The sequence below is a fragment of the Sapajus apella genome, unplaced genomic scaffold (assembly GCF_009761245.1).
Source record: "Sapajus apella isolate SASKATOON/1434 unplaced genomic scaffold, GSC_monkey_1.0 scaffold8, whole genome shotgun sequence".
In the NCBI taxonomy this organism is placed as follows: domain Eukaryota; kingdom Metazoa; phylum Chordata; class Mammalia; order Primates; family Cebidae; genus Sapajus; species Sapajus apella.
Window position 1 is genome coordinate 13,867,248 of NW_022436948.1, and position 14,589 is coordinate 13,881,836.

A 14,589-nucleotide genomic window follows, 5' to 3' on the forward strand; every position below is an offset into this window, starting at 1 on the left:
CCACTACACTCCAGCCTGGGCAACAGAGCATCTGAGACTCCATCTCAAAAAAAAAAAAAGAAAAGAAAACAGACATACCTTTTGGCCTAAAACTAGGAATTTGACCCTCTGATACACTGGAAACATTTACAAAGTGACAAATGAACATGTATATTTACTGCAGTATGTTTTGGGAATAACAAAAAAAACCTGTAATCCCAGCTACTCAGGAGGCTGAGGCAGGAGAATTGCCTGAACCCAGGAGGCGGAGGTTGCGGTGAGCCGAGATCGCACCATTGCACTCCAGCCTGGGTAATATGAGTGAAACTCCGTCTCAAAAAAAAAAAAAAAAAAATTATGTACTACCTAAATGTCCGTTGATAACATGATACCTCCACACAATGACTACTACTATGCAATAATTAAGTAGCATAAACAGTGAGGCAATTCTCTAGAAGTCGTAGTCATGGGGAAGGATGGTCAAGACATATTGCTAAGTGAAAAAAGCAAGATAATGAACAGCATGTACAGTTTAAAAACACATCTGCCCTGGTGGGTGGGAGGGATGGATGAAGAGAAGCTGGTTCATGGGTACAAACAAACATAGATGGGACTAAATTCTAATGTTTGTTAGGGCGACTATATTTAGCAGCCATACTATGTATATTTCAAGGTAACTAGGAGGGAGGACTTGAAATGATACCAACGCATGGAAATGAATACTCAGGTGATGGATACCCCGATACTCTGGCTTAATCATTGCACATTCCATGCATGTAACACTCACATGTACCCCATAAATATGTAAAATATTATGTATCAATAAAAGAAGAAAAATCTCCCCATACCCACGCATTTACAAATATGTATGTGGGTCTGTATGCATATAGGGTATCTCTGGAGAGATGCACAAGAACTAGAAAGAGGAGTGACCCCTCAGGGAAAGACCCAGGAACTGAAGAGCCCAGATAAGAAGCAGTTACTTCTCACTGCAAACCCTCTCAGAACCTTTGAATTTCAGACCATGTGTCTGTATTACTGATTCCAAAACTTAACCAAATGCATCTTGCAAACACAAAGATGATTAAAAACCAGAAGGAACCCAGTGATTAGAAGTTGTATAGCTAGGGCAGAGTGAGCACCAGCAGTGCTAAGAGGATGTTAACAGATGGCTCTACCCTGAGTGGTTCTTTACGTCCATGAGAATATCCCAAACTGTTACTCTACTCGTCAAAAATCCAAATTTCCACAACTCCTTCAACAACTTTTCCCGTCACTCATGAGTGATGGGGAAGGGAGAGTCTCTTCCCAGGAAAGTGCTACTGTCTCTGAAGTTGGCCAACTCTCAGTTGCCCCAGAGTTCTCAGGAAAAACCCATAGAGCATATAAAGTGAGCTTTCAACCTTGTTAAGTTCCAAGAAACACAACAGGGCCCTGAGGATTCTAACCAAACAGAAACTTGAGGCCAGAATATTTCCCAGTGTGTGGCACACAGAATCTGCTAATAAGATGCCACACCGGCTGCTCCCTCATTCCAGGGTGAGAGACCACAATCAAGCAGCAAAGTAGGGCAGCATGAAGAGAAGGTGGCTAATGGGTACAAACATACATAGACAGAAGGACTAAATGCTAATGTTGGCTAGGGCAACTAGCAATACTTTGTATATTTCATTGTTGTTACTATTGTTGTTTTGTTGTTGAAATGGAATTTTTGCTCTTGTTGCCTAGGCAGGAGTGCAGTGGCACAATCTCGGCTCACTGCAACCTCCACCTCCCTGGTTCAAGCGATTCTCCTGCCTCAGCCTCCCAAGTAGCTGGGACACGCTAGTTTTTTTTGTTTGTTTTTTGTATTTTTAATAGACAGGGTTTCACCATGTTGGCCAGGCTGGTCTCGAACTCCTGACCTGAGGTGATCCACTCATCTCGGCCTCCCAAAGTGCTGGAATTATAGGCATGTGCCATCGTGCCTGGCCATACTTTGTATATGTCAAGGTAACGAGATGAGAGGACTTGATACCAACACATGGAAATGATGAATACTCATATCCAAAGTGGGCATGGAAAAGGTGCCCACTTTTTCTATGGCACCAGCTTGGACTCAGATGAAGAGCCCTGGGCTCTAACCCTGTCTCTTTCAGTAAACAGCAAATGCTGGGCTGCACCCCCCGATTCCACATCAGTGCTGAAGAATTGACTCCCCCAGACACAGGCTCTCAAAGCTGTGAGCTTTCCCCAGGAACCGCCCTCAGCAAGTGTCCTGTCCAAGGCCATGCCCCTTACCTGGGCAGCCCCCATCAAAGACTGGCCCATGCAGAAATATAAAGCCCAGTCCTCTCATCCCAAGTTGGACAGCTCTGAAAGACCAGCTCAGCGCCAGCACTCACCATGGCATGGGCAGGGGCTTTGGCTGAGAGCGGCATTGGAGCCCAGCTTCTCCCTCTGCCCAGTGCTGCTTTGCCCCTTCCCTTGCAGATGTCAGTTCTGAGAGTAATCCCTAAAAGCACATTCATCTCCTTCCCAGGATCTGCTTGCCTGGAAATCAGCCACAACCTGTACTGACAGCCTAAGAAGGTGCTGGTGCTTGAGCTATGCTCCCCCAAAAGATACCTTCAAGTCCCCTGGTACCTGTGGATATGATCTTCTTTGGAAATAGAAATACGCACTTTGCAGGTGTCATCGAGTTAAAATGAGGCAATACTGGATTAGGGAGGACCTACATCCCATGACTGCTGTCCTTATAAAGAGACACAGAAGAGATCAAGAGACAGAAGAGCCACACAGAGTGAGGAAGATCATGTGAAGAGAGATGCAGAGATTGGAGTGCTGCCGTCATATGCCAAAAAATGCCAAAGCGTGCCGGCTACCACCAGGAGCTAGAAAGAGGCAAGGAAGGTTCCTCTTTTGGCTTCTGAGGGTCTCGGCCCTACCGACACCTCGGTTTTGAGTTCTAGCCTCCAGAACTGTGAGAGAATAAATTTATCTTGTTGAAGCCACCCAGTATGTGGTAATTTGTTAGAACCATCCTAGCAAACTAATAGAGAAAGTCAGAGAGAAGCTCTGCTCAGGGCACCCTTCTACATAATCAATGCAGGCAAGAACACCAGCAAGCTGGTTGATACCCCCCAGGGCTGCTGCAAGCATCTAATGAGAATGTGCACGAGAGGGAGACCCTGAAAAAAACCATAAAACACTGTCGTACTGGGCTGGTGCTGATGATGGAGGAGAGGAAACAGCTTTCTCGAATTCACAGAGGCATCCCCCTGCTCAGGGACTATTCAGACCCTGTGTTTCCAGCTCCTTCCTGCTGGTCATCTTACCACCCAGCGGCACCTCCTATCAGAAAGCGTGAAATGCAATTCAGGTCAGCACTTAGACCAGGGCTGACTGGCAAAAGAGGTTTCACCCATCAGCTAAAATAAGGCCTGGGGATTATCTATGGGTTTCAATTAGCCAAGAAAGCAGGTCTCTCCATTACCATGAATAATCGACAGAGGGAATACATGTCCCAGGGCAAATGATACCCTGTGCCCAAGCTACGTTCCCACGGAGAACCTGTCCCTCTCTTTGGGGGCACATGGCTGCCACTCCCCACCCCTTCTGGGCAGATAAACCCTGGGACAGATGATTGCCACGCTGACCTGCCATCTCTGGCAGCATGCAGAATTCTATAGTCTCACAGACCGAAGTCGGATTGGTGTGCACGGGTAGCTACAGCGCTGACTCAACACCTGCAGAGAAAATGTAGGGTTGTACTCTTCTCTGTGGGCACCATTTCTCTACTGTTGTGCTGACTCAAAGCACCCTTTGAAGTCCTTGGGACCTGTATCAATGAACACTAGGAACCAGGCCGTACGTGCCAATTTCCATCATTCAGAAGTACTTCAAAAAGATGAGGCAGAGCAGGAAGTTCAAAAGAACCCGCCCACAACTGCAGAATGCAATCTCCGAAATTACAGGCACTGCCTTGTCACACAGGGCACGCCGAGCAGGTGCTTCGCCAATGTCTCCTTCTTGCCAAGAAGTCCCTGCCAAGGATTAATAGGAATTTCCAGTTCTCTAAGCATTTCTTGTTCCTCAGAGCAATTACCCCTAAATTTCTAGCACTTCAAAAATACAGGATTTAACACCTGTTTGTTTCAAAAATACCTGCTAAAAACAGATCTGCCAAAAGGCCACCTCTAAGATTACTCATATTTCCTGCTCGGCAAAACATAGTAAATCGTATTTTTAGTAACTCCTTCACTCCAGGTATCTGGCACTGTCGTGCTCTAAGCATGATTACTGGCAACTTACTAAGCAGGCAAACCTTACTCTTAGCCTAAAAATAGTTCCAATGGAAGTGACAAGCAGGCTTATTATTTTTTAACCCAGGGTTAGAACAAGAGATTTCAACAACTTAACCTATCATTTTATGTACTCAACTTAGTCTCTCAGTGAGACTCAATTCCAAAAGAAGGTAACAGCGGCGCAGACCGTCCGTTCTTGTTTTGTAGTTTGCCTGCCCGCAACACTAGCTCGATACCTGAGATGTACCTACATTTTTCTCAATTAAGATTTTTCCAACTATTTTTTTTAATTTTTATCAATATTTTACAAAATGTAATAACCTGTCACATGCCAGAGACCATGCCTCTCATAGGTATCATGAACCAACACCAGGGTTCAAGCAATTCTCATGCATCAGCCACCCAAGTAGCTGGGATTACAGGTGTGCACCACAACACCCAGCTAATTTTTGTATTTTTAGTAGAGATGGGGTTTCTCCACGTTGACCAGGCTGGTCTCAAACTCCTGACCTCAAGCGATCAACCCACCTCGGCCTCACAACCACTGCTCCTGGCCACTAAACCAAACTTCTAAGGAATTAATCTAAATATGTTGCTGACAATAAAGGACCATTGTTTTACTAATTCCTTACAAACATTATTTATGTCTCTATTAGAATCATTGCAAGTGTTTTCTAAGTTGTTTCTATTTAAAGCTTAATGTTTATGGAAATTTAAAATCTTAAGCTCTCTCTCTCTCTCTTTTTTTTTTTTTTTTTTTTTTCCCTGAGACTCTCACTCTCTTACCCAGGCCGGAGTGCAGTGGCTCGATCTCAGCTCACTGCAACCTCCGCCTCCTGGATTCAAGCGATTCTCCTGCCTCAGCCTTCCAAGTAGCTGGGATTACAGGCGCGCACCACCACGCCTGGCTAATTTTTGTATTTTTAGTAGAGATGGGGTTTCACCATGTTGGTCAGCCTGATCTAGACCTCCTGACCTCAAGTGATCAACCCACCTTGGCCTCCCAAAGTGCTGGGATCACAGGCGTGAGCCACCACATCCAACCTGTTTCTGTGCCTCACTTCCATTTTCTGTAAGTCACTTTCCTTCTTCTGTCCATAGGCAATATTATCTGACCATGCAGCAGCTCCCAAGTCACTCTGTCTGGTTGGGGGCTAGGGCTGGGGGGGCACCCGTTATGTGCCAGAGACCATGCCTCTCATAGGTATCATGAACCAATTCCAGGGTCTGCAAGCACAACCACTCCAGGTGTTTCAAAGTCATGACCCCACACTCTTGCTTCGTGGCTTTGCTCTTTGTCTCAAAGCCAGAGAATGGTACTTTCCAGAATCTGGCTTTGTGATCATTTCCTCTGGTCTAATCATCAACTTAGGTTTGGTCAAAGACACTCGGCCCTGACTGAGAAGGTACCTATTAAGAGTTTCACAGGGCCAAGTGAACTATTTATTTTTAAAGCCAGATTAACAGAGATTGCATTAACTCAAAGGAGGAGAAAATTAGGTCTCAGCCTTAAGCCATCTTTTCTTTACAAGCAGTAAAAGGGCCATCTAGATTCAAATGACTTCTAAACAAACAACTTCAGAGGAAAAGCAGGCAAAAGACTGTCCTACAGGCAGTGGTGGCAAAAGGAGCCTCTTGATGAGATCCGATTGAAACCTGAAAGGAAACGTCAGAAAAACACTGGCTCCTTTTGTCACCTGGACTCAGACAGTGATTCCCAGCAAACCATGAAAGATTTCACCCAAAGTTTTTTAGAAAAGTAACCAAGTCAAAATAGAACACACTACACACACACACACACACACACACACACACACACACACACACACACCCTGTACTAAATGCCTTCAACCAGCAATAACCCAGATTTTAGCACAAATCACCCCAAACCAAGTGCACAGTTTGAGAATGCAGCTATGAAGCAGGCCAAACTTGGGGTGCCCTCTCAACTTCCCTTTCTCTATGCCCTCTTTCAGCTTTGTCACGGATTGATTTTTCAAAGACAAGCTCCCCTGAATCCTTTCGCTCCACATGGGTTGGGAGTACTTCTCACTACATTATTAATGACTTCATTCCCCTCCTAATGTGGAATGTATACTTTATAAAAGGATGGGCCAGGTGTGGTGGCTTATGTCTGTAATCCTAGCACTTTGGGAGGCCAAGGTGGAAGGATCACTTGAGGCCAGGAGTTCAAGACCAGCCTGAGTAACAACACAGTGAGACCCCTCTCCCTACAAAAAAATGTTTAAAACTAAAAAGAAAGGACAGGAGAAAAGGGAAGTTCTAAATCCAAAATGTACACACCTCAAGAAAAGAGGACGTAATAAGGGAGAGAGGCCTCCCTGGGTCACCCACAGTGAGGGACGCTGGAGGTTTACTGACCTCCTTTTCCTCAGTTCTACTCACTGGAGGAAACTTTCCCCAGGCCAAAACCCTCTTAGCCTCTCAAGGTTTAAAAGAACTTCAGGTTACAAATAGCCAGAAGCTGCCCTCATCTTTGTTTTTGGCTTTAGTTAGGCAATACCCAAAACTAGAGTGTGGATGGGGACTCATTTTAATTTAGTAATCCTTCCCAGAGTCAAGCTCACGCGCGAACACACACGCACGCACGCACACACACACGCACGCATACATACACACGCATACACATGCACACACATATACACACGCACACACACATACACACGCACACACACATACACACACACGTGCACGCGCGCGCGCACACACACACACATTTTAATCCCTACAATCTGCTAAAGCCCAAATCTACTCGTTAAGCATTAAAGGTGTTGGATTTGGGAGATAAATGCTATGAATGACGCCATTGTTTCTTGAAAGCAAGCAATTGAGTGAACTAAAATCCAGATTTCTCCCCATGCCTGCCATCCCTGGAGCGCCGGTCCTCCCCGCTGGAGAGGAGCATCCTAGGAAAACCAAGTTTTTCAACACAGACATCTCTCCCCTGCCTCCTCCTCCACCTTAAAAGAACCACCATCCTTAACCGCGATCCATCAGTGGATCCAGGGAAATAATTGTACATCTAATTAACATCTCCTGTTATTGCAACACTGAAACGAGATTCATCATTTAAGAAAGATAAGATGAGAGGGAAAGGTGCGTGGAGGCCTCAGGAGCAGCGAGTCTCTTCCAGTGAATCTTATTTGGGAAGGAATTCCCTGCATGTGGGGGTTCCCATCGGGGCCAAGCACAGAGCTCCAGAACCCAAGCACTGGCTGAGCTCTGAATCCATCCCCAGGCAGTTCAGCCAAGGCCAAGAGTTTTATGGTGCAAAAATGCACTGAGACAGAGCCGGAGGCACAGCACAACACAGGAAAGTGGAGAGAAGCCAGAAGTCTGCAGCAGGCCAGGTGAAAAGAACGTACTCGCAGTGTTTGCCATTACGTTGTCAGCATAAAGACTCACCTCTTTCTGTTATGTTTAGAGAGGAAATATGCACGACCAGACTGAATCCTATACGTTTCCAAGGAAAATAAACTTCCATCGCCAGTGCCAACAGGAATTTACACAGGGCCGGGAGGAGTGCGCTCACTCTAATTAGCCAACTGTGTGGCCTCGCAGCATCCTCGCGCCCTGAACGGACGCGCAATGTGGAAGTCAGGCAGCTCGCTTCGAATCGGATGGAACAGAGGAGTCAAGTGTGCCTCACTCCCTGCGGACTAGGACGAGGTTTGGAGGTTTTTTCCCTCTTCTTTGAAGAGTTACTCAAGTTCATACTGAACGCTCTCTTTTTGCATGGGAATTCAGGCAGGAGGCACTTCTAAAAACTACTCTAACCCCACTTGCCCACAATGAAGGGGTGCCTCAGAACGGCTGCAGGGGTACAGGGAAAATGACAAGGGTGATGGACACCTGCATGCACATGCAAGAAGCTTCAAGACCAAGTGGGGAAATGGAAGAGAAATCAAAGGTGGGGTGGGTGAGGCTGGGGACAGGCAGGAAGGGCATGTTGACCCTGTGACCAGGGGTTTCACAGGGCAACCCCAGGCTAGGCAGAGGCCTCCAGGTCAGAAGGCAGGGCTTAGCTCCCAGGCCACCTGCTCGGTTGGGAATCCTGAACTCCCCCCTTCCCTCCGTTCGGCTGACACCTCCCTGACCCACGGACCACACAAAGGAGCTGGTCCTCCTCCGGGGCTGAGCCACCTCCAGCCTGGAGGGAGTCTTGAGCCCAACATGACAGGAGCTTGGGGCAGCTCCAGCCTGGATTAGCTCAGTTCCTGGCAGCTCCCAGCCTCCAGTGACCCAGCCTCAAAAACAAGTCACCACCTCTTGGGTTTCTTCTCACAGTTTTAAGTTACACCTTCCATCTACCTGCCCCTCGCCTGGCAAGGGTTCACGACCATCTAACTTCCAGCAAAGCTGGAGACGTGCCCCTTTCAGTATCGGGGAGGTCCCCTTTCCTTTCCCCTCTTCTAGAAAGACAAGAAGGCATCTCCCAGTCTCTGGGGGTGTATCTGTCGTTCTGTTCCTGCCAGTCTTCACTGCAGCTCCCACCCTGAGCCTGGAGGGCACGGAGGAGCTGGGGGGACAAAGAGAAGGGGATGAGAACGGCGGGCATGAGAACAGTGTGTGATACGGGAGGCAGGGGTGGGAGGCTTGAGTGGATGGAGAGGAGCCCAGGTTGAGGGATGGACAGGTTGGGGGCAGAGGCAAAAACCCTCCTCTGAGCACGAAAAATTACCTAGCTGCTGGAGCCCACAGGTGGGGAGGAATGCAGGCTCTCAGCCTTCCCCCACCTCCTCTCGGAGCACAGAACGGGGATCAGACTCTAAGCTCCCCCTCAGGCTGGCTGTTAGCTTTCCTGCTCCCCCGCCCCCGACATGAGAGCCCACCTCCTCTAGCTCGGGTTCCCGCCTCGCCACGGATCCGCCGCCCCGGCCGGCCTGGAGGGCAGGGGGGCCGCATCCCGCCCCACGCGCTGGTGTCCGCCAGGCGGCGCCCTTCCACGAACAGAACGGCGGCGCGGGACGCCCCCTCCCAGCCCCCAGCCCCGGGACAGCTGACCCCAGACCGCCCTTCGGGAAAGGCTGCGAGGGTCTGAGCTCGCGTTTGGCCCGACCCCTCTTTTAACCCAAGAGGAAAGCCGGGAGGAAGGGGAAGGCGCCGGCCTGGGGCTGCGCACTGGGACTCCCAGCGCAGTGCTCCCCGCGGGGCTCCGGCCGCCGGCTCCCGCCCGGGTCCCGCAGTCCTACGCGCCCGGGTGACTCACCTTCTCCCCGGTCAGCACGTGCAGCCCCTCGCGCACCTTGGCGAAGGAGCCCTCGCCCAGCTTCCTGCTGCCGATGAGGTAGTTGCCCACGCGCTTGTGGTGCTGGAAGTCGCGGAGCCGCTCACGGGGCACGCCGCTCACCCAGGCCGGCAGGAAACTTCCCTCGCAGGCCGCCGCCGGCCTGGCCGCGTCCTCCGCGCCGCCGCCCCCCGGCGCCGCCGGCTCCCCCAGGAGCCCGTCCCCAGCAGCCGCCGGCATCGCGCTCGCCCGCGGCCCGCGCGGCTCCGGCTCGGCTCCCGCGCTCGCAGCTCCTCCTCCTCCGGCTCCTCGGCTCCCGCGGCTCCCTCGGCTGCTCCCGCCGCCGCCCTGGGCCGAGCCCCGCCCGGGTATCCGCACCCCGCGCCCGGGGCTGCCGCGATCACGCCCCCTGCGCCGCCAAGCGAGGCGCGCAGACAATAGCGGCCGCCCGGGCGACGCGGGACCGGGGACCCCGCCCCCAAAAGTTCTTCCTCGGAGGGTCGCCCGGGCCCCTTTCAGGACGCTGGGATCCCTCCCTGGGTCCCGTCCAGAAGGCTAATGACAGTCGCCCTGCTCGGGCGCGCGGGGTGGGGCGCGGTCCGGCGGCGCCTGGGTCCCGGGGTCCGGATGCCTAGGTGCCTGGCTCTGGGAGCCTGGGCGCCTCCGCAGCCTCCGCCTCGCCGCCGCCGTCTGGCCCGCACGGGCTCGGGTCCGGCTAGCGCGATCGCTCCTAGCCTTGCGCCGGACGGCCGCTCCCGCCGGAGAGAAGCGCGCGGCGGGCTGCAGGCGCCCTCTGGAAGGCAGCAGAAGAAAGCCCCATTCAGTTTGAATTTGCAGAAATTTAATCCGGTCGCGGGCGGCGGGAACAGATGCGATCTCCACTCCGCAGCCCGTGCACTTTCAAATCCCTCGTAGCCCCTCCTTCCCCGCGCGCCACAGTCAAACTCGACCCTCGCTGGAGAGGGGAGGGCCCAGGGAGGGGAGCGGCGGAGTGGACGGAGGAGCCACCTGAGCGCCAGGCGGGGGGACCCTGCGCGGCCTCGGAGGCGCGCGCTCCCGGGCCGCCCAGGTCTGGCAGCCTCCGGCTGCGCCTCTCGCCCGGATCTGGGCTTGGGTTTTCTGGACCTTTCGGCGGTGAAATTCCCCACTGGGCGCACCCACCCGGGGCAGGGGGAAGGGGGAAGGCTCTCGAACTCCTTAGACTGTGGGTCGGGCTGAGAGCCTGGTCCTGAGTCCGGCACGCAGTAGGGCCCCCTGGACCTGGGGTGGAAGGATAGATGGATGGCTGGAAGAAAGGGTGGGGAGGTGGCCCGGCGTCCGACCGGGCTCGCACGCAGCCTGGATGGCTGTGCTGGAGGAGGCGCAGCCACAGCGGTAATAGTAGCAGCAGAAACGTAGGAACCAGGGCGTTTGCTGCCTCTGCTTGTAGCTTACACCTTCTTTGCCTTCCATTGAAATGACGCCCGTGATTGCAGGAGGTGGACCGGCGTTCGCCGCTCTTCGATGCTTTTGTTCTGCAAGCGCTGTGACTGTGCTCATCGCATAAACAATTGCAGCTGCCCTGACAACACTGGATACCCTCTCCAGGATCCAGAACGTTTTCTCAAACCGAAAATGAAGAGTCTTGTGAGGGAGAAGCAGGAGGGTAGGTAGGGAGAGGCATTTACAAAATGCTACCTGTTGAGGTGCCCGCATTTAATGCAAACTTCATCCCGATCATGCAACATCAGCTGAAAGGAAGGATTTGGTCCTGACAAAGTTCCTTTCATTGTTTATTCCTGAGTAAACAAGTATGGTATCGACCCATAGCCATGCTTTGAGATGGTGGTGGGAGCGGGAGGGGGGTGGACAACAGCTGTCATCAATTCAGTGTCTGGGTTCTCGCTGACCCATCTGAAGAGGGACCCAGAGAAACACCTGCTTTCAATAGGTCTAATTTGAAATACACTACTATATTCATCTACCTACCTGTTACAAGTCACCAGCCTCAGTTATTAGGACTCAACATACTGCGTTTTCTGTGGTTCTGTCTCATTGTTCCCGTTTACCAATATTAAAGGTACAGCTTAAAATGTTTTTCTCGCTGTGCTTAAGGGACATCTTTGCTCCCACAGGCCTTGACTATTTCAGTAAGGTTCATTCAATCCTTTTAACGTCTCTAATTCAGTAATCAAATCTTAAGAGGACAGTTGCATGGGACGGGGTTGGTGACAACATGGTGCCAGCAGAATACATGTCCAGCAACTGTCTAAAGAATAAGAGCTCACTTTGGGGCCAAAAACCACTCTGAATCTTCCATCAGAAACAGTTTGGGAGTCCACCCAATGCTGAGTTAATAGGCTAAGATTTTTTTTTAATGTTAGGACGTGCACTTTTTGTAAAAATTTAGAGATTTATTTATCTCTAAATTTCAGTTTAAGGCAAATTTCAGAGACTGTTCCCCAAGTATCTTTGTGGACTAAAAAAAAAAAAAGTTTCACAAAAATGGTGGATGACATTTACAATGAAATAGAGATTTTCTTTCCTTTTAATTATCCTCTCAGGGTAGAGGTCAGGAAAGGGGTGAAGAAGAAAAAAAATCCAGGCCCATTAAATCTTTCTCAAGCCTGTTGCCTGGGTTTGATTCAAGTCCATTGCTAATTCCATAAGCTGGGATAGATGCCAAAGAGAAGTCCAAATCCTACCCGTGCGTCAGCCTTGTAACTGGTTTTTGAACTACAAGTCCTAGTCTCTGAAATAGCCTGTTTAAAAAGAAATCACCCCAGAAATGTCTTTATGTAAAACAAATTAGTACACAATGTATTGCCCTCATATTCAATGTGCAGAAAACATATGATTATTCAATGCAGCAGTAATGCGCCATTGAAAATTCTCTACTAATTAGCCCAAACTGAATTTCTAGCCTTATCCTGGGGTGGGCGGGGGATGAGGGGGTGCTACATTTCAGCTGTCATTAGCCGGGATCAGGCTTCCCTACTGCCACACTTTGCCTGTGCCATGCCCGCCCCCCATCTGCTGTATCGGACTCATTTCTACGTAGCACAGGTGTTCCCTTTCCCATGAAGCCCTCCTCAACCAGTAAGCTGCAAGAAGCCCACCTCCCTCTGTTCTCTCTTAGCACATTAGGTCATTTCACATTCCCCTTATGTCCTGTAGTGCTTATCATCTATGGCTTTCTCCTCTTTTAGACTCATTGAGGACAGGGTCTGTGTCTAAGTTTGTTATTATTTGCCCTACAGTACCTAGCACAGTGTCTGAGACATGATCATTGTTCAGTAAATATTTATTGAATAAATGAATTAAAGTCATCATTCACTTGATTCTCAAGTGGGGTTTTACCGCTCCGAGAGCAAGACCCTGTCCGTCCTGGGAGAGACATTACCAGTGACTTTCTAAAAGCGCTTTTACTTGCATTGTTGGCTGCCTTTGGGGATCAACAAATATAATTGTTTGTCTTGTCAAAGATGGGTCATTCTTTAACTCAGATGAGTTAACCCTTTCAAAAACATGACCAATCCCAGTGGGCTGGGAAGCCTTAGGAAGCTTTCTCAGTTGACTTGTACCAGCTGATTCCTTCCTCCCCTTTTCCTTCGCCATCTCCTCGCCGCATATGGCTGGGAGACTGCCTCTGTGCTCCCGCAGAACGCCAGCTAGAAGACCCAGCTGGAAGCAGTCAAAGACAATTAGAAGTAATCAGGCTGGCACAGCCAGGAAATGAGTGTTGGCTAGAAGGGGTTAGGCTGGCAGAAGCCGGCTGGTAACTGGAGAAGGAACGGATGGCAAAGCAAAGACGGCAGACATGGATGATCAGCTCCGCCTGGATGACATCCTGTGAACTCTATATGTTCATGCTCCCCTAACAAAGCATCCCGTAAATAACAGACTGGACTTGAACCCTTGTCCCCAGAGTTCATGTCCAGTATTATTCTTTTACAACATCCAGCTGTTGAACATGCACAATGCAATGGCTGAGGAAGAAAGGATTCCTCGGGCATGGAGACTCGTGTGCAAAAGCAGCCTAGTGTGGTATTGCCCAGTAGGCGGCTGCCAGCATCCCCACAATGAAATACTTCTTTCTACAAAGGAGTCCTGACACTGACCTCTTGGTGCTTCAGCTTCCTTAAGCTGCAAACATGGGATATTAAAGAATGGTGTGGAGTCAATCAGATTGTGCACACAAAGCACTCAGGCATTATAAACACAAGCAGAATTTTAGCTTTCACACCTTCTACCAATACGACTATCATCATCATAAACTAAAAGAAGTCACTCAAGAATGCCGCAGAAGTCCACCAACACAACTGCCCCAGTAACTGATGAATCCCAAAGCATAATCTCCAGATCAGATCTCTTCCCTGAAACCAGAGTCCTGTGGTCAATCCTCTTCTACTCTGCCAGGCTGTCCGATAGGATCTTAGACTTAACTTGGGATTCACACACACACACACACACACACACACACACACACACACACACGCCTCTCTACTTCTTTCCTAAGGCTTCACCCAAATTCACCCCAAAATTTAGCAGTCATCCTTTGCTTCCTCTGCTTCTGGATCCTCATATCCAACCCATCAGCAAATCCCATACCCCCCTGCGACCCTTCCTCTCACTTCCTAAGTGGTATCCCTTGCTTCCATGCCAAAGCCAAAACCAGCTCTGAAACATGGGAATCAGTAATCCCAGCACTATGGGAGGCCAAGGAGGGTGGATCACCTGAGGTCAGGAGTTCAGGACCAGCCTGGCCAATGTGGTGAAACCCCATCTCTACTAAAAATACAAAAACTAGCCAGGTGTGGTAGCAGGGGCCTGTAATCCCAGCTACTCAGGAGGCTGAGGCAGGAGAATCGCTTGAACCCCAGAGGCAGAGGTTGCAATGAGCCGAGATCACACTACTATACTGTAGCCTGGGCGACAGAGTGAGACTCTATCTCAAAAAAAAAAAAAAAAAAGGGAATCAGATCATATCACTTCCCTACACTCGAAACCTGCTCAACAGACCCCTGCAGAAAAGATTCACCAAGCACTTTATCTCGATGTGGCCTGCCTCCCTCTTCCTTTCACTGTCACTTCCTG

At 50.1% G+C, this 14,589-nt stretch overlaps 1 protein-coding gene across 1 annotated transcript in view; it reads right to left on the reverse strand.

Annotated features, from left to right (window-relative positions):
* Positions 1–9,998, reverse strand: part of HUNK (hormonally up-regulated Neu-associated kinase) — a 131,248-nt gene extending 121,250 nt beyond the window's left edge. Inside the window, exon 1 of the mRNA XM_032277044.1 lies at positions 9,496–9,998. Coding sequence (XP_032132935.1) covers positions 9,496–9,753 — 258 coding nt within the window. The 5' untranslated portion in view covers positions 9,754–9,998. The remainder of the gene's footprint in view (positions 1–9,495) is intronic.
* Between the last annotated feature and the right edge of the window lie 4,591 nt (positions 9,999–14,589).